Raw genomic sequence first — 19,558 nt, forward strand, 5'->3', positions numbered from 1 at the left:
ATAGATCTATGGAAATTCGTTTCTCTGTAATTAATATATTCGCAAAATTTATCATTTACGCTAGTTCATGGCAAATTATTTATAATTTAGATTTATAAGGCTAAAATTTACTATTTGTTTCGGTATTAAAGATTGTCGTCATATTTTTTATCATAGGGGGACTTCCCTTTAAAAGCTCTTTCGTCGAAAATTATATATACGTTTGAATTATACGTTACGGATTCAAAATTTAGATTAAAACAATATGTGACGTATGTAGATACATGTATTGTGATATGAGTAGTAATACAGTTGTGCGATTTTGCAAGTGATATACTTTTGATACAATTGGCAAGTAAATTCAAAATGTTATTGCCTAAACAATTTTGCGGCAGTTGCAAGAAGACCGAATATCTTATATATTAAGCTTGAAAATAAATTTAAAATTATATTTTAAATAAGATCACGCACGTAACGTTGAACATAAAAGTTATTTACGAATTAGAATATAATAAATTTTGTTATTAATACAGAAATTCAAACTTATAATTTTCCCTCCTTTGAGCGACCATTTTTATTAACAATAACTGTTATATTTTTTTTAATTACTTGTATTGTCAACCAGTCGACCATAAAAAAAGAAGATACAACATGATACTGATGACAATACAAAATGACATTGAAAACTTTCTCTTTATATATAAATATACGTACTAGTTTTATAATTACATAATAATTTTTATTTCTTTTGTTCTTAGAAAAATGAATGACATGGAGGTTTATATTACTTGCCCATACAACAAATGTCATCGTATTAGAAAATCTAGATTTCAAATTCATATAACAAAATGTGCCAAAAATTACCAGAAAGATGACAAGCTTGCTTGTAAATACGATAGAACACACATATTAGACTCGGAACAGTATGAGGTAAATTAGAGAACATTTTTACGCACCCTTTTTTTATAAATTTTTATATTTCATTCATGTTATTCCTACTTAACCATTTGTGTTACCCAATAGAAGAATTTAATATCTGATAAGTCGAATTATTAATTCTTAGATTCTAATGTTAGTATAATTTATTTCTGTAGCACCATTTGACAATATGTCCATCAAGTGGAGACGTAAAAAGTAAGGAAATCACATTAGAATCAGATGAAGACGTTCCGAGAATTCTAGTGGAGAGAGTACCTAACACGAGAACTCGTACAATGGATGAAGACTGGACTGGAAATAATCGATCATATAATCCATTAGCTGCAACAGAAAATAGAGATGTAATTAGAGGGGCGATTGCTATGTCAAAATCACAGAAGAAACAGTTTAAACAGTATGAAAGAGAGAGAATGTCTCTTCTTCAAAGGACTAACAGCGACTCTAGCAGCAACACTAGCAGCAACACGAGCACCACAAGAAAGAAAGTAGACATTGAACAACCATTGCAGCCACCTAAACAACTTTCTAAAGCAATGTTATGCGATGGAAATTTTGCTAGTAATCTTATTTCCAAGTTAGACAAATTGAAAATAGAGGAAAGCGATGGGAAGAAGGGAACAAAGAGTATTTCATCGAAGAAAGAAGATGTTTCCATTATAAGTAATAATAGCAGCAACATAGCAGATTCTACAAAAAATTGCTTGAAAAATAATACTATCGATACAAGTACTGATATAGGTATCACTTCTTCAACTATAAATAATAGCTTTAGTAAAAAAGAAAAAGAAAATATTCCTAATGAAGAAAACAATGCTGTTGCGTTATTCAAAGATATTTTTGAGGCTGATAAAGGTGTTTCAGATGTAGGAAGTAATCCTAACATGAATGTAATTTCTCAAGGAAATAATCCTGAAGCACAAGGGAACGATAAAAAGGATAATATTAAAAAAAATAATTCTCAACCAAAGTCAAGTAAACAAGGTAGCTCTAACTCTCAGAATATTATTCCGTGCAATAAAAAAATAGCAGCAAAACTTTATGGGGAGGCAAAAAAGATTAGTACTGGGAGAGGATTCACTAGAATTTATCAGCATTTGAACTCTAATATGAAAATGGGAGAAGAAGGAAAAGGGAAAAAAATGACACAAGATTTGGTTTCTGACTACGGTTATGACAAAGAATAGGAAATACTTTAATAATGTGCTTAATTTCGTTATTTCGTTCTTAACGTGTTACCTTATGAAATTCTTTTTTCTTTTTATGATGTTACTATATGAAGCAATTCCTTTTCCTTCTTAAAATATTTGATATGATTTTTAAGAATTAACGATGAAACTATATGTATAGTTTCCATAAAGTTCCTTTTTCTTTAGTAATCGTAAAATGTCGGTATTTCATTTTCCTCTTCTTTTTTATTATTATTATTAGATTCCTTTTAAAACTTAATAAGACCTTCGAAAACCATGATAATTAAAACGATTACGAATATCGATTGGAAAATTATAGTATTGTGCAAATTAAATATATGTACAAATGATGTATTTTTATAATACAATTGGCAATTCGACTTTTAATAGTGACAAAATATTATTCGCTGGAAAAGTACTGATGATAATTGAGTTTATATATTTTTTTAAATTAAATATATTTTTACGCAACAGCAATTACTATGATGTTTAATTACAAAACCTCCTAATCCACATTGAAATAATTGAAGTAAATTACTGATTTTATCGTAAAAATTTCACTAAGTACATATTTGTAAAAAGAAGATAACAACAAGTAAGTAAATTATTTAATATAAATATAATTTTTACATACATCAGAGTATTAAAAAAGATATCTTTATTATATTACATATACATATATACATAATCTATCTAATTTATACTATATGTATATAATACACTTATATAGTATAAAATAAATAAATTATGAGCGTATGTCCTCATGTTGGTTTGTCCGTATGTTGATTTGTTTTATTTATTATATTTATTACATTTATGCTATAAGAATGCCAGTCTTATTATAGAACGCATATACATCGATGTGAAATCCTGTCAACTTCCGGAACAAACTGTTGTGTGTTCTGAAGTTATTCAAAAATCCGACTTGTACAAATCGCTTCTTATCGCTGGTGTCAATTTCTCAATTTTGTTTGTCATAATATTGTATCTACCGTACTGAAAGTTTCACATAATGGTAAATATAAAGAAGTATTAATTTACTATTATTTATTATAATTTTCATTAACCTTTTAGGTATCTTTCTATTAAAATTTGGAGGTTACATAAATTGCATTGTCATTCGCTAATAACGAAATAATATATATAATAATAGTATTAGGATATTGTATGTAAATTTGTTTTATTAAATGTGTTTTTGTGTTTAAAAAATTTTTTCATTTCCTCATAGAAATTTACTCATTATTGCTTATAAATTGCTATTGTTAAAACTTGAATGATGATCATCATAAAGTTAATTTAACGAAGTTTATTTATTTATTTATTTATTTATTTATTTATTTACATCACATATGGACGCATCGTTTATTCTGCGATACTGTGTTCTTATTAAATTGAGTTTTTATTCATATCGAGTGTTTTAAGTTTGTTTAGCTGGTATTTTTTAGGTTACATGAATTCATATTTACAAGTCGAAGTGGAATATAGTGGGGCTATATTATTTTAGAATCTATAAAAAATTTAAACGATATTGCTCAATAGTAGAAACATGAGTTTCAAAAGATTATGAAATTTAAAAATATAATATTGACATTTTTAACTCGTATTTAATTCCATTTTTACGCTAACAGGCACGCAGATATGATACACGCACGACAATCTTTTCTCCCGAGGGTCGTCTTTATCAAGTAGAATATGCAATGGAAGCTATAAGTCATGCAGGTACTTGCCTTGGCATTTTAGCAACTGACGGTGTTCTACTTGTGGCAGAAAGACGTAATATAAATAAATTATTGGATGAGGTATATTATTCTGAAAAGATCTACAAACTGAACGATGACATTGTGTGCTCTGTCGCTGGTATCACTTCCGATGCTAATGTATTAACAAATGAATTACGTTTAATCGCGCAACGATATTTATTGCAATATGGAGAGCCTATTCCTTGCGAGCAACTTGTGTCTTGGCTTTGCGATGTAAAGCAAGCGTATACACAATATGGAGGAAAAAGGCCTTTTGGTGTTTCCATCTTATATATGGGATGGGACAAGCATTATGGATACCAATTGTATCAGTCAGATCCAAGTGGGAATTACGGAGGTTGGAAAGCAACTTGTATCGGACATAATTCTGCTGCTGCGGTATCATCTTTAAAGCAGGAATATGATAATAACAATATCACGTTAGACGAAGCAAAAGCACTGGCTATAAAAGTGCTGTCTAAGACTTTAGATCTCAATAAGTTATCAGGAGACAAAGGTAAATGTATATAATTTAAATGTAGTTTCATAAATGTAAAATTGTGTAATATTTTAACTACTTTTTATTTTATTTCAGTGGAAATGGTCACCCTAATAAGAGAAAACGATAAAACTATTACAAGGATCCTTCCTACGAGTGAAGTTGATGCTTTGATCGCAGAACACGATCGTTTAGAAGCACTTGCTGAACAAGCAAAGAAAGAGAAACAGAAATTATAAAAATAACCATGTCGCGTATCTTGTATTTTTCTTATATTTTCTTGTTTAATAATATCGTCCTGAAATTCTACGAATTGTCTTATACAGTTTCCAATCCTTATACCGAATATAATGTCAATATCCTTTTACGCAACGTTACATTGTACCGAAGTGAAAGTATAAAAGGCAGAAATAATGAATAATAATGTAGAAATTAATAAGTTTCCTATACGAGCATCATAGTTAATTCATTAATTTGATCTTTCTTTCTCAGTTTTTTTTTTTTTTAAATCAAAAGAATAACTGGATTATGTTTTAACCGAGTAATTGTTACAAAGAAGTATATCTTCGAAAAATATATTAGAATAACAGGTAGAAGACAGAAGTCCATTACAAATCAGAGACGCACAGAAAGGAGTATTTACCTTGTAATAGGATCAAACAGATATTCAAAAATAATGAAAAATTGATACAGCAGTTAGAGACACCTGACACACTATAACAGCCCATACGGACAAAGATTTTTATTATAAAAAATTAAGCGATTAGTTTAATAAACATATGTCTACGGTGCTATGTTAACCGGGATAAGATAAAAAATTGAAAAAAATGAAAAAAAAAGTTATGAGTCGAGTCATATTGACCAGGCTGTCACTGCGGTCCCACTCCCGGGCGCGATCCCACTACTGCCCGCCACGGAGACTTTTGGCTGCTGGGTTTCCCCTCTGGCCCGGTTCGCCTCTCCCTAGCCAACCTGGCCATCCCGGATTCCTCGACGGGATGCCCATATTGATGGCCAGCTTAGCGCGGACGCCCAGTCAACGTGAGTCCCGCACCAACAGTAACCCCCGTTCTCAGACCCTCCATCATAACTAGCCTCCGAGTAGCCGGATTACAGGAGCCGCCACACTCCCAGCTGACAACCTTCGCTACTATTCGTCTATTTGAAGTAAATTTTTGACATATTTCTCACGAAGAAGGATATTTTAACGAAATGTTCTCGAAATTAGATATCTTAGAAATTTGAAATCAAACGACGGCTTAGCTGAATCTAATCTCGCGACTTAAATATAAATGATAAACTTTTTAGGAAATAAATATGGCGGATCATATGTGCATATATATATGCGCACGTTTGCCAAGGAGTGTATCAAATGATTTGTATAGAGTATCGTGCGTCGGTAAAGGAGGATACGGGTTGATAATAGAACTACCGTCGGTAATGATATTGAACGAGTAAAAAAGAATTCTTTTTTACGTAGACGAAGAGTGGCATAAATGGATAACAAAGGCAATAAGTTGTGCAATATATTTATAAGATCGCATTACGATAGTTAATCGCAACAATGAGAATGAATTTGTTAGGCATATACATTGCGATTTCTATATAAAATTGTGAAATCACCTATCAGTTTTCGCCTTTTACAACATTGTACAGAGTGTTTCCTTTAAACAGGCTCTTATTTCTAATATCTTTTTTATATAAAATAATATATTTCCTTGACTCGCTCATTATTGACAATATTTCTGGATATTCCATTGCATATTGTACATTGTTAATAGAATTCTAATTTTACGAAATTTTTAGATTTAATCCTACAGGTACTGGTGGCTTTTTGCATACAGTGGCACAACTTTATATATATATATATATATATCGCTGTATGTAAATCTATAACATAATATTGCGTATATATACGTATACTATATAAATAATATAAATATAAATCTTGTATCAAGGTAAATAAAGTCACACGTAGGATTGTAATTTACGCGGAACGGGTTAGAGATACAGAGACGAACAGTTCGATGGTTAAACGGGGAATAAAACTGGATCTTCTTGTCGTTCGACCGCTTTCAACGATTTGAATAGTGTGAGAGGGTAAAAGAAGAATGAAACGACAAGGTTGTGCGTTCGTATTATGAAACGGTTGAAATGCACGTGTCGGTTACATCAATTTTATTACTATTATACAAATTACGACTACTTCGCATAGCTACGATTTTGTCGAAAAAATTGCAATTCTTATATTTGTTAATCCATTCGACTTTTAAACGCAAAGTTCGTGCTTGGAAAGCAGATTGAAATCTCCTTATATTATTATAAAGGTATTATAAGGTATGATGTTTTATAAATTTCATCGTAGAGGAAAGGTACCTTATATTACCTTATATTGTTATACCTTGTATAATATAATACCTTAATAAGGGGTACCTTATATTATTATAAAGGTATTATAAGGTATGATGTTTTATAAATTTCATCGTAGAGGAAAGGTACCTACCGATATTATCAGAGAAACGAGGAAAGATACGAGGCGAAAGATCGCACAAAATATCTTGTTCGTCATCTTTTCACATATAATGTCAATGTTTCGAAATACCTCTAAACATCTGTCGAGAGAAGTGGAACGTGAGAAATATGAAAAAGCTAAAAAAAATATAAAGAGATTCCGATGTTGCTCGCGTTTCTATACGTGTAACGCGCAGCCTTGACTAGTCCAGCAATAAGAAAGTTGTTATTTCTTAAATATTTGTTTACAAAACATCTATGTTTTGCTTCTGCAAGGAATCGTAAGTCGAATGAAAGATTAAAAGGAAAAGACAAAAGTGTAATATGATCGCTATAATTGGCTATAATTGTATACAAAGTCATATTTTGGAGAACATTATTGTTCTCGATTAAAAAGTAAACCCTCGGAAGAAGACGTTGTTTTACCTTTCAACTATTATAAAAGGTCATAGTTTTCATTATTATAGGAAAGCACTTATAATCACTTTCTTTATATTTATTAGCCGCATTCTGTGTAATTTCGCATTTCTAAAATTTTTATAAATTCACAATAATCGTCAGTGTAGTTGTAACAATTTTGTTTTTCATACTTTTCAAAAGCGAGCGATCGTTCTAACGTTTAAGGGTGTTTCAAGCCTTTTCCTTCCTGCCAACTAAGTATAACAGCTAAACTGCGGATTTTCACGCATTTATAGGAAATTTGAAAGTGGAAAATTGTAGCGAATTGCGCGTAATACGAAAAAGACACATAAGATATGCAAAGTATAGTGTTTTCTATGATACTTGATAGGTTCTTTCCATTTTCCTACTCATATTCTTTATTCTTTTAATTCTAATCTGAAAAATAAGAATTTGGATAAAAATTCACGTTCTAAATAGTTATGACTAGTATATGACCAGTATGAATTTCGGTTTTCACACCGAAGATGGATTTTATCTTTCTAACGTTTAAAAGGTATCTCGAACTTTTTAACAACCCCTGCCAGGTTTAATTCTCACGAATCGAAACCCGCACCCTTCCTTCTCCATAAAGAACTTGAGAAAGAAAACGACCGTTACCATCTCTCCCCTCTTCGCGCAGTCGTCGTCGGTTCTGGTTGCTGCGTGTCCGACTAACCGAGCATCCCCTTTTTGCCAGCCCGGAAACAGGTAAAAATCAGGGTTTGCGCGACCTTTGACCCCGTGGGATCGTTGAAACAGGGTGTGTGTTATTGTGCGGAGAAATTTTCTCACGGGTCATCGTAAAGCGTGCACCCGTCCAAACACCACTATTTAAGAGCCGCTACTGCCTTCGATCTCCGCAGAAGTAGCTCGCTACCCGAACAGAAAGGTCACGGAGTGTCCTGGAGGAAGATTCGCAGCGATATCTTCCGGCAATGGTGAGTCCTGTATCTGGCAATTATACGCGGTCTTGGTGTTTCGATAGACTATGTCAAAAATTTCACGATTTAGCATCATTCTTTCCGTTTAGTTTCTTTAGTTTGTTTCTATCGTTTTAACGTTCTTATTTTGATTTTCGTCGGCACTTGATCGTTTTCTCGTCTAGCTGATTAAAGAAACTATTGGCAGATTAAAATTGGCAGAAATAGAAAGTGAAAAGTAGCCAGGTTTGCAAACGTTTCCCTTGTGTACCGTTCTCTCCGAAGCGTGTCTCTGAAACGAAAGTTAGAAGAATCGTTAACGAAGATAACACGAAATTCACGACTGTCTTAAAATACCGAGAAAAAGAAGCCGATAGGTGATGTTTCGAACAGGTGCTCGTTATTTCATTGAAATTGTAACGCAAGGTTTTCCAAATATTTCTAAAATTAGCGACTAGAGTTTTATTCGTCGTTGGAAATTTTATAACAGCCTCTTGCTGCCACCGAACGAAATAAGAGTTATTTTAGAAGAAGTTGCCGTATCTCACGATGATTTTCATTCGGAAACGTTCAAAATGTCATTCTTCTGTTCGATAGAAACCAAAGAACATTTTATAAATGTTCGATGTCGATAAACGATATTTGTATGCAATTTGTACTTTTATTTTTGATAATTGTTACTTTATATCATAGCACGTAAAGTATTCGATTCGTTGTTGAAAATTAAGCGGTGATGTTTTATCGAGCCGGTTTCCTACATTTTTCTGCGTAACTACGAATCCTAACTAGGATAAATAAAATACAATTATCTACTGTTACGTGAAACTCAAGGTCAATCCGATTCTCATTTCCATAATTCTCGTACGTTCATCGAAAATAAATCCACAATGATTTCGTTAAATAAACGTAAACACTTTGAGATGCGTATTTTAAATCGATCGCATTATAAACGTATTTCCAACATATCCAACGTATCGCGTTTTATAGTTGTTCGAAAGTGCAATTCGAAGTGCAGTTCGAAAGACCAATTCCTGAATAAATTTCTACAGTTTGACAGTAGACGAAGAGCTTCTTGCAATTTGTTAGAAATAAATAATAGAAACGATCGATTGTATATCGTTGGAAATGGAAGTGCAAGATTCGAAATAGCGGAAAGATGTTTGCAAAATATCTCAGAAAAAGGAACAAACGAATTACGATCTAGCGATTCGTTCGTATCTTAGAAAATAGACGTCGATACTACCTATCGAAATGGGAAAGCTACGAAGCAAAAGATCGTCAAACAAACATATTTTGTTCGTTATCTTTTCTCGTATAATTTAACGATTCTCTGAAATATCTTGAAACATCGATTATACTCACATACAACGATAATACTCACTCGGTACATACCTTTTATTCGTCTTTTGCAATTATTCGCATTTAAATGTCAACATATATAAATATGGGCTGCTTTATCTTTTTTGTCAACTGTGTAAAACTATTCAACGTTACGCTTGAACGATAAATTCCAGTTTAAATACAGTTTATATTCGAATATATTCAAACGATGCGATTTCTGCGAACAAAATTATAAAATGCCAGGTAAAATAAACCATATCACGCAGCTGATAGAGACTCGTACAAAGGAACAGAAATTCCATATCTGGATTTAACGAAAATCGTATTCATTACGGAATACATTCAAATTACTACTATCGAAAGGCTCGGGTGCTGAAAGTTTGTTCATATTTGTCAGACTTGTTGTGTCGGTACGTAAAGTTACTCTTAGCATTGCGATTTAGTCATTGGTCGATGGTACCTTAGCAACAACAGATCCACGTTCCTTCATTCTCAGAGTGTAACATCATCGAAAGATGTACCGTGCTTGTTGCCTGTTGCAGCAATATGTCAGCAATAATCAAACGCTTCTAGTTCGATCGATTCCTTTATTATTATATTATATTATATTATATTATATTATCATCGCGGTATTAACCCTTTCGCTCCTAACGACGATTACAGCTAACGCCGCCTGTAGCCGGCAGCGTGGCCAACCAACTTATGCCTAGCAGCGCCTCTTGCGAGTTCCGCGTCAAATACTTGCCGATACTTTATGGAGTCGTATTTATTCATCCTTGGTACTTTTGAATTTGTTTCGACTATTATTACAGTGCAATAGTTAGTAAAGAAAAATATCACGAGTTTTGGACAAAAAATGCCCAAAGAATTTGTATACCGGTACGTCCGTTCACTTTTTAAAGGTACTCTGTCATTTCTTAAATGTATCGCAAGTTGCTGTTTATCTTAATAAATTGTTCGGGTTGTATGTACATAAATTTCGTTGTTAAACGCCTAGAGCATGTCAAGACGGCGTTGTTCAGGCGTAATAAGCAAGTCCGAACGTCGAAGGCTGTCCATGCGCTACGTGTATATCTTTGACACGGGATCTCGTTCAGTGGCGGCGCTTTGGCGGAACAGAATCACCGTAGCGAAAGGATTTTAAAATCACTAGGTCCGATTCTCTATCGTAGCGCGACTTTCATCGTCGAAAGCATGCATATATTAGAAAAATAGCTTTCGTTCGATGCCACGCTATGCATGTATCATTTTTGACATTTGTCGCGTCAGAACGTGATCCCGCAAAGCGTGATAAAAGAAGAAAGATTACACTTGGGAAAAATACGATATGAAAATAGATACAATACCGTAAATCGATATTTACAAATTGTTGGATACAGGTCGGCGGGAATATCGAAAATAATTTTATCTTTCGATACACGTGTCGGTGTTTTCTTTAAAATGAAACGAAAGCCGCTGAAAGATCGAAAATCGTGAAAAAAAAATAACAAGTAATAATAACAAGTAACAATAATAAGTAAGTTGGTAAAATGCCTTTATACAACAGTATAAAAAAAAGTTGCTGCAATAATATTCTCGTAACAATGGGAATTAGTTGAGGAGAAAGATGTGTTATCGAAGATAAAATAGCGATATTAAGATATCGAGAAGTTTTTGTTTCAATATCGAACAAATCATATGATTATTCTTCTAACGTATTAAAATAATTCGGTTCATCATTCGCTTTTTGAAAGAAATGTCTTTCTTTTAACGTCGATCGATATGAGATAAAATAACGCAACGGAGAAAACGGCAGAAGAATAAACCACTACTTGAGAAAATAGGAGCAAATATTTCTCATATCGTCCGTTGTATTACATAGAAATTAATAAAACAGCCAGCCATTAATGAGATTTTATCTAATAAAAATTCTAGCCATCAATCAGCATTCCATTGGAAAAGTCTCATCGAATAAAAATTCTACATATTTGAACTTTTGTAAAATACTACGACACAAATGGTTTCGTCTTCAACGTTTCTCGATACCTAGAAAGACGAGTAGTTTTATTATATTGGCAGATGCGTTCTTTAAAAATTATCGAATCCGGATCTCAGCTAAGCTTATAGAAATCTTTACATGCTGTTTTCATTATTTTACGATTCTTCTAACGCGAAACTAAAAAAGAAATTCCACGTAAGAAATTTCAAAACTGTTCCCACCAGTCGAGATTAACGATCAATGACGACTGATTTATTTATTTACTTTATTTTTTAAAAACGCAATTTCGCTCGGCCCTACTCTATCCAGGCACCAAGATCCGATCAAAAAGCTTTTTCCAAATTTTCCACAACACTCCGTTTATCAACTATCAAATACAATTTTCATAGTTAAAATTTCCAACTGTCGATCTCAATTATTTACTTTTACATACATTTTATTCGATTCTGTCTCAACCCTTGACAATATACAAAAATATAAAACAGGTTACTGGTTTACTTTTATTCTATCATGAAACTGAAATTCTAAATTAATACGATACAAAATACAATTCGAAATCGATACGATCAATTGTGCAGTATGGCAACTTTCCAAAATATCCTCCAACACTCGTCTTGCGATTTTTTTCCGAACGTAAGCATTAAAGTCACTAATTCGTGAATTTCTGTCTTAGAATTTCTGTAACGTTATACTATAAAACTTTTAGCGGTAATACAAAGTGCGGTGATCGGAAACATGGTGGAAAATTTTGTCACAAACGATCACACAAATGCGAATCTTTTATTTCGAAAAGTGTTTAAAGATCGTTTACTTTGAAAGATTTACCAACTTTTTACAGACCATGAAACAAGATAATAACGAAATAGCGATAACGAAGCGCTGTCGATCGCCTAATTTCAGTAGATTTATTTCAAATAGAAGCGACGAGTCTCGTACGAAGCGGAAAATATATTTTGTAGCAAAGAAGTGTCCGTTACTAATGAAACATACTTCAAATTACGAATCGCTTGTCCAAATGACAAGAATAGAAACGAATAGAAACGAATAGAAAATAGCTATTTGACGAAGGCAAAAACACCGACCGATGCTTATTTACGACGAAATTGATTATCGCGAAAAAGAGAAATATTGCATAGTGCGAAGAAAACGAATCTCGATAGTTATTTAATCGAATGTTTGTGCATTTGTGCTTATCAAAATAGCAATGAAACGGATATGTTTTGCGTTTTTCGTGTCAAATCGATAGCCTTGTTTTTAATTGGAACGAACTAAAGAAAGTATAGGAAATACCAACGATAATAACCGAGATATATTCTCTTCTTCCATTCCATTCCATTCCATTCCATTCCATTACAACGTTCCCGCTTCAACGTTCAAAACAGCAGATAGCGAATAATATACGATTATAAAACGATCGAAGCTTAATTGTAGTTTTAATAGAAGATAATTTTTGTAACAAAAGTTAATACGAAACGGTTGAACAGAGGGAAGACACGAATTTAAATCAACGATAGATATCGATTAATAAGAAGTATTTAATTTACTGATTTTCGCGAAAAGACGATAATCGCTAAATTAGCGATTTCCTGCATTTGTAATAGCAGATGAAAATGAAAATTAAATGGATCGTAAACTTTTTCGTAAAATTCATAAAATTCATAAAATTCATAAAAATCATAAATTCCGAACTCCGATATACTTAGGATAAATGGCGTTGGAATAAAATATCAAATGATGATAATTTCCATACGTTATGAGAATTAAATATATCCAAACTGACTGCAAAATTATAACTAGAAAAGGAAGGAAGCTAAGGAAACATGCCGCGTTAAATATGATATAAAAAAGAAATTAATATAAAAAAATACTGTATTGTTTTTAACAATTCATACTTACCAAAGGATCTTCCACCCGCTTCTTACCAACGATTCTCTCAAACATCGAAACATAGATGATTTATTTCGTAATTAATTTATAATTAAAAAGCAAGCACTCTAAGCATTTTCTACCTGAATTCTGATTCTACATCTAGAAAAAAAGTTTAACTCTTAGATTTATTTACGAAAAACGATCCTGTTTAGAACTTATCTAAATCTTCTTCGGACTATCTGAGATTTTATCTCGATTTTACTTGAAATCTATTCAACCTTTTTCAAGTCCACCAACATTTTTGTTCGAGTCCAATGAAATTCCTTTTCTAAATAAAATAAACTGGCCTGCGATTTGATTAAAATTTTTTTTTTAGAAATCCGTGTTTTCATAATCTCAAGATAGTTGTATGTAACAGCGGTTGGAAGTATCGTAGAAAATGTTCACTTTACCTGAAACATATCGTAAAACCGTGGACATAAATTCTGTCACGATTCGAATGTAAATTCCACTAAAAAAATTTGAAATGAAACTAATTAGATCAGGAAAGAACTGTGTTCTAACTAACGCTATTTATGGTATCGATCAAGTTTTATCTTCAGTGTAAAACGTAATTACGGTTAAATATTCGCATTTTATGTAATTATAATTAAATGAATTTTGTCAGTGATGAAATGATCAGGAATGTGCGAGAAACATAAACGCAAAGAAATAGAAATGCGAAATACAGCAAACGAACGTTATTTAAATTACACATAACCGGTCCAATGTAATATTGGTTTAAAAAAAGTAGAAACAAATATCGGATGTAATTCGCTTCAAGCTAATATCAAACATCGCTGGAAAATGTCGATATAACCGGTCATAGTGATTCAACGATATAAAATATACGAAGCAAAAGAGGGCAAAAGAAGGGTTTGTCGAAGAACCGAAAGTTCATTGATATTTCACCGTTATATTATTTTATATGTATTCCCAAACATGCCATAAACTTTCACTAATTCGTTGTACTTGCTAAAAAAAATAACGAAAATTTGTCATAATTTTAATAATACGAATGAAATTTTGCAACAATATAGATCGAGTACAAATGACTTTTATGGATGTATACGTGTATGTATGTCACTCCAAATATATCGTGAAATTTAAAAATAATCCCGTTGAATGAAAATTTCTTTAGCGCATAATTTGCATTTGCTTTACATTATATTAAAGATATATACAATCACGGTTCTAAGATCCAACATTTCAGACGATATACACACAATAGCACGAGGCACAAATTGTTTCTATAAATAAATTATATATATAATTAAAAATATATAGTTAGAACAGAATATACTCCTCGTATGGCACAAATAAGTTTTCTATTTAAAAGAACTAAACGGTATTTTAAATAAGAAACGCGAAAGAAACACTTTTTCATTTCAATTGCACCAATTTTATGCGTTCGATCATCATCATCGTGCGATCATCGTTGCAATCGAACATTTTTATCGTCGATAAAGATATACGAATAATACATATGTCGGAATAAAAGACAAAGAAGTTAATAAAAACCTCGCGTTTCTTCCGATTTGCTGCACAATTGATTCAGATTATCAGATTTCACTTTATCGTTTAAAAATGTAACGTTACAATGAATACCAGCAGAGGAATAATTATTTAAAAACGACACGTATATTTATCTATCGTTCGTTACTTTGTTTCTCATCAATTTGTAAATTACCAAATTTGATTTCCTTTCCTGTTTGATCTGGCTTTCGCTAACGCTCACAACATTCCAGGTCTCGAGGACCAGCCCGAAGATGGGATCATCGGACGGAGACACGCAAAAAGTTTAAAGAATAACCGAAATCGAAGAAATAGGAAGATTAAAATCAAACAGAACAAAATTTCGTTAGATTTGGGAAAGAAGAAGGAGGAGGAAACGAAGAAAGACGGCTACTACTGTGAAAAATAGAAGCACGAAAGGGCGCGTCAAACACTCTACAGGATCCAAAGCACAAAACCCCGATTGTTGAAGTTTCGGGAACGTTTAGAGAAGTACAAAGCGGATGACGAAGGAAGAAGAGAAAGGGGAAGAAGAAAGCTCAATTTAAAGGAAAGAAGGGAAAAACGAAAAAGGATAAGAGAAATTTGAAGAATTTAGAGATTCCCGAGCCGAATACACATCGGAAGATCGAACAAAATTTCACAGCATGAAAATAGAAGTGAGAAATAGTATTGGTAAACGTTTTTTCCAACACAACTTTTCAAACTTATAAATTTGTGAATCATTGTACCGAAAAAAATGAATAAACCGAAGAACGAAGAGGAGTTTTTGGAACTTTTTCAAACAAAAGCAAAAGTCCAAGAAGCAACGACAATCAGTTGCCAAACATAGTATAACGATAATAATTCCATTGATTGGCATTTCAGTTACATCGAAATTCTAAAATTTTAACAAAATCTCAAAGTTAACGAAACGTAGAAATTGACATAACAGATAAAAGCTATATTTAAATTAAAGCTTTCGGATCGCTCGTGAATTAAAATTAAAGGTTATCAGCTGAAACTGCCAAAAAAGAAAAGAACAAAAAAAGAAAAAAAAAGAAAGAAAGAACAAAAAAAGAAAAGAAGGAAGGAGATAATAGAAATTGATTTGTTATCGTTTACTTTAGTCAAAATCGCGCAAAGAAGATTCAAAATTCAAGATTGATCGATTTTTTTAAATTCTTCGCCGTTTCTGCACCATTTTATAAACCAAACAGAATGGAGAAAATTCAGTTGGAAATTCAGAGATCGTTTTGACAATATAGAATCGATGTTATTAACTTTCGGGATAGCAGGTAAAAATGATGTACTCGAAAAACGTACTACTCGACGAAAAACGTGCAGTGTTGAACACCAAATCGTAGAATCGACTGTAATAATATTTTTAATTTACTTCCGACTTCCTAAATGATAACAATGATAGAAAATAATCGGAGCGACGAGTAGAGCGAAGAGTTGAGGTTTGTTTTAGTTAACGTTTTATAATGATTAGTAAGAAAATTATTGTTCAGTTTTTAAATAATTGTTCTCGTTTTCTAGCCCGTTAAACAATTGGTTCGTTAAGTTTGTTCCTCGTTTATTTGTCAGTCATTGATTTTCAAACGACGTTACGAAAATTCCTAGTTCTTTGTTAAAAAAAATTTAACCGCGTTTCCCTTTGTTCTTGTTAAGTTTGTCGTTCTCTCTTATTTTCGTTAATGTTAACATGCCAGCTGTTGAGTTAATGTTAATCACCTGAGCTTGAAAAATTGAAGTTAACGTTTAACCGGGTTGTGTTTTTGTTTTATATTCGAAGGATTGGAAAAGAGAAGGTATTTTAGGCTGAAAGTATTCCATGTTTACGCATAAGATATTAAGAGATAAATTGTGCGCAAGAATGGTCAATATCATTGTACTTTTCGCGTAGAATACTCGCGTTTAAACGAAGTTTCACGTGGACGTTCCGTTTTCTTTCGACGATTAAGTTAAAAAAAATCTGTTTTCCCCATTGTTCGTTGTTTCGTAGAAAACAAATTTTTTTTTACCGTTGAATTGTCCTACAGACGAAGTTAACAATCGGGTGAAAAGAAAAGGAAGAAAATCCGTTCGACAAAAAAGAGAAAAAAAGAGACGTTTACGTTGTTTTCTTGTTTGTCCGTAAATATTTCTACTTTTGGTTCTTCACCGTTGTGCCTTGACTTTTACTTTGCAAGTGATCGATCACGTTAATCGCTTGTTCGTGATACCATAAATCTCCGAACGAACGACTTACAATTATTGTAGTATACGAATATTATATTGCGCGATACGATACATAAACGAATTAATCTCGTCCGTTTAATTCATTTATCTATTTGTTTCGTAAATTACCGAATTGTAATTTTAAGATTAAGACCGTTGTATCGATACTCGTTTATTTAACTGTATTACTCGCCGAGTCAATTACCGAACGATCGAATGACAACGGTTCATTCGTTCGCTCGATCGTTGATTATCCGACCTTCCTGCGTGTCGGTTCGTTAAACAATTGTGTCTTTTAATTGTAATCGTGTGTATTCGATGAAATATTAATGGTGAAAAAGAAACGTAGCCGGTGAAGCGTTTTAAATAGCCGTTTATAAATTCGTGTGCCGATTAATCGACATTGTAGTTAATACTTTTAAATAGCGTGTGTGTACGAGTGAATCTTTCTGACTCTACCATTGATTCAATTTTTCCATCTTGATGCGATTATGCCTGTGAACATTAATGAACAACGAGAGAAGAATTGACTATTAAGCGTGTACGAATTGAAAGATACGTATAATTAAATACCTTTGGCATTCTGTAAAGTATTTAATGTACCTATGAGCTCTGCATAAATAAAAAGCAAGTTACTTGCATCCCATTACGCTAACTACTTTACTCGACCATTCTTCTTCCTCCACCTTCTTCTACGATCTTCTTGCCTATCATTTTTTCTATCAACGTAATCAATGGTAATTTATCGAATGTGTAGAGAATTTACGGAAATGCATGCAATATACAAAGACGTATAAAATATTCAAGGTGGCGTGCTCGCCATAATTTTCAATAGACGAAACACATTATCACATAGGTCTCGTTTCTTTGGTTCTCTTTGTAAAAATGTGATGGAAACTTTTTAAATACCACTAACCACTATTTAAGTGGAAAACGATCGTCATGTTTCGTTGTAAATATTATTAAAAAAATTGAGGCACAACTGTATATATCGACTCTTGCTTACCTATCGGTCCATTCTTTTTTCTCTTTTTTTCTTTTTCTCTTCTTTTTTTATTTTATCACGTTATAACAGCAAAATAACAGTCAGGGACCGAAAGAGTTTCTTAACGGATTCTATATGAAGTGTGAAGTGTGAAGTGTGAAGTGTGAAGTGTAAAGTGACGTGAACTTATAAAATTATGACAGGAACAGATATATCTTATTCGTCGATATTAAATAAGTTCTCAATTCTATCGTATTGTAGCAAACGTCGGATACTATTCGTTTGAACAGTACAATAACAGAAAAATAGTCCGAATAGTGTGAATTTATTTGCAATATTTACGTAAATGATTCACAATCGAAAGCTTGTTTGTGTTTCTCTTGGAAATAAACATCTAGGCAATTACTGGATACACATATATAATATATTATAATACATCATAGGATTGCTATATAGAGTTCTATATATAGTTCCCTTTTCTGTTCGGTACTTCTTACGAAACTATTAATATTGCTTATGCTATTTGGTTTTCATACCTTTTATTCGATAAACATGCGAATAAAGTGATATTAATGTATCGTTAAATGAAACCGATACTTAACGGTACGATACTTTTGTCTTGTGGTACTTTCTTCGCAATCGTTCTCTGGAATAACTCTGGAATAACTCGTTTCCATGAAACTCTTATTATACGGATGCCGAGTGTGTCCCATTTGTCCCGAGTGATCCCGGTGTGTCTCTTCTATGAGAACGCCTGATAAAAACGTTCCTAAGAGTAACATTTCTTTCCCATAAAAATTCCACAAGGGACAAGATATTTTTTCAAACGACAGGAGCAGAATTTCTTTTTTAACAGAGAAATAACCGGTTGTTTCGATGCCTATATTCTGATTATTTCCAGACCGTGGAACGTAATAATTATTTATTGCGCGTAATTTTTAAACGCGTAATTCGGTAAACATTTCTCTAGGATACTTTTCAACTGTGCGGTATTCCACGAGCGGATATTTGTTTCTGCCGCTAGAAACAACTGTTTAAAGCAGTACTTGGTTGCGTTACATATAAATTGCCGGCGACCTTGAACTCTCTAGGATTTCAAAGTTCGTACTTACCTAGATGTTCCGTGGCCCGGTTTAAAATTCAAACGACGTCTCTAAACTAAACGTACGATATTATTCACGTAGTTCGAAGGTAGAAAATGTTGCGTGTCCCGACCGGAGAAGACTCGGGGCCGGTGATTTACCGAAAATCACGGTAACCATCGCATAAATCGATAGCCGATCGTAAGATACGAAGAAGGGAAGCGGTGGAAAAGAGCGGAAAAGAACGGAAAAGACGAAACGAGGGGAAAATAAATGCGGAAAAGCGTAGGACTAAAGATAGAAACAGTCGGAAATCGATCGACAGCGTTGAT

The 19,558-nt window shown here is 32.8% G+C and overlaps 2 protein-coding genes and 1 long non-coding RNA gene across 4 annotated transcripts; all 3 read left to right on the forward strand.

Annotated features, from left to right (window-relative positions):
• Positions 1–188: 188 nt before the first annotated feature.
• LOC117156355 (uncharacterized) lies at positions 189–2,582 on the forward strand. Of its 2 annotated transcripts, XM_033333298.2 has the most exons (3): positions 189–330; positions 738–909; positions 1,074–2,582. In XM_033333298.2, the coding sequence occupies exons 2-3, from the start codon at positions 742–744 to the stop codon at positions 2,100–2,102; spliced, it is 1,197 nt and encodes a 398-aa protein (XP_033189189.2). In that variant the 5' UTR covers positions 189–330; positions 738–741; the 3' UTR covers positions 2,103–2,582. The 2 variants fall into 2 exon arrangements, with proteins under 2 accessions (XP_033189189.2, XP_033189188.2); XM_033333297.2 differs by lacking the exon at positions 189–330 and having other exon boundaries at positions 545–909.
• A 381-nt stretch (positions 2,583–2,963) lies between these two features.
• Prosalpha3 (proteasome alpha3 subunit) lies at positions 2,964–4,652 on the forward strand. Its single transcript, XM_033333306.2, has 3 exons — positions 2,964–3,120; positions 3,734–4,361; positions 4,440–4,652. The coding sequence occupies exons 1-3, from the start codon at positions 3,118–3,120 to the stop codon at positions 4,580–4,582; spliced, it is 774 nt and encodes a 257-aa protein (XP_033189197.1). The 5' UTR covers positions 2,964–3,117; the 3' UTR covers positions 4,583–4,652.
• A 3,298-nt stretch (positions 4,653–7,950) lies between these two features.
• LOC117156289 (uncharacterized) lies at positions 7,951–17,805 on the forward strand. Its single transcript, XR_004464068.2, has 2 exons — positions 7,951–8,233; positions 15,191–17,805. It is a non-coding gene; the product is annotated as an uncharacterized LOC117156289 (long non-coding RNA).
• Positions 17,806–19,558: the final 1,753 nt, after the last annotated feature.

Source organism: Bombus vancouverensis, chromosome 14, assembly GCF_051014615.1.
Source record: "Bombus vancouverensis nearcticus chromosome 14, iyBomVanc1_principal, whole genome shotgun sequence".
NCBI classification, from domain to species: Eukaryota; Metazoa; Arthropoda; class Insecta; order Hymenoptera; family Apidae; genus Bombus; species Bombus vancouverensis.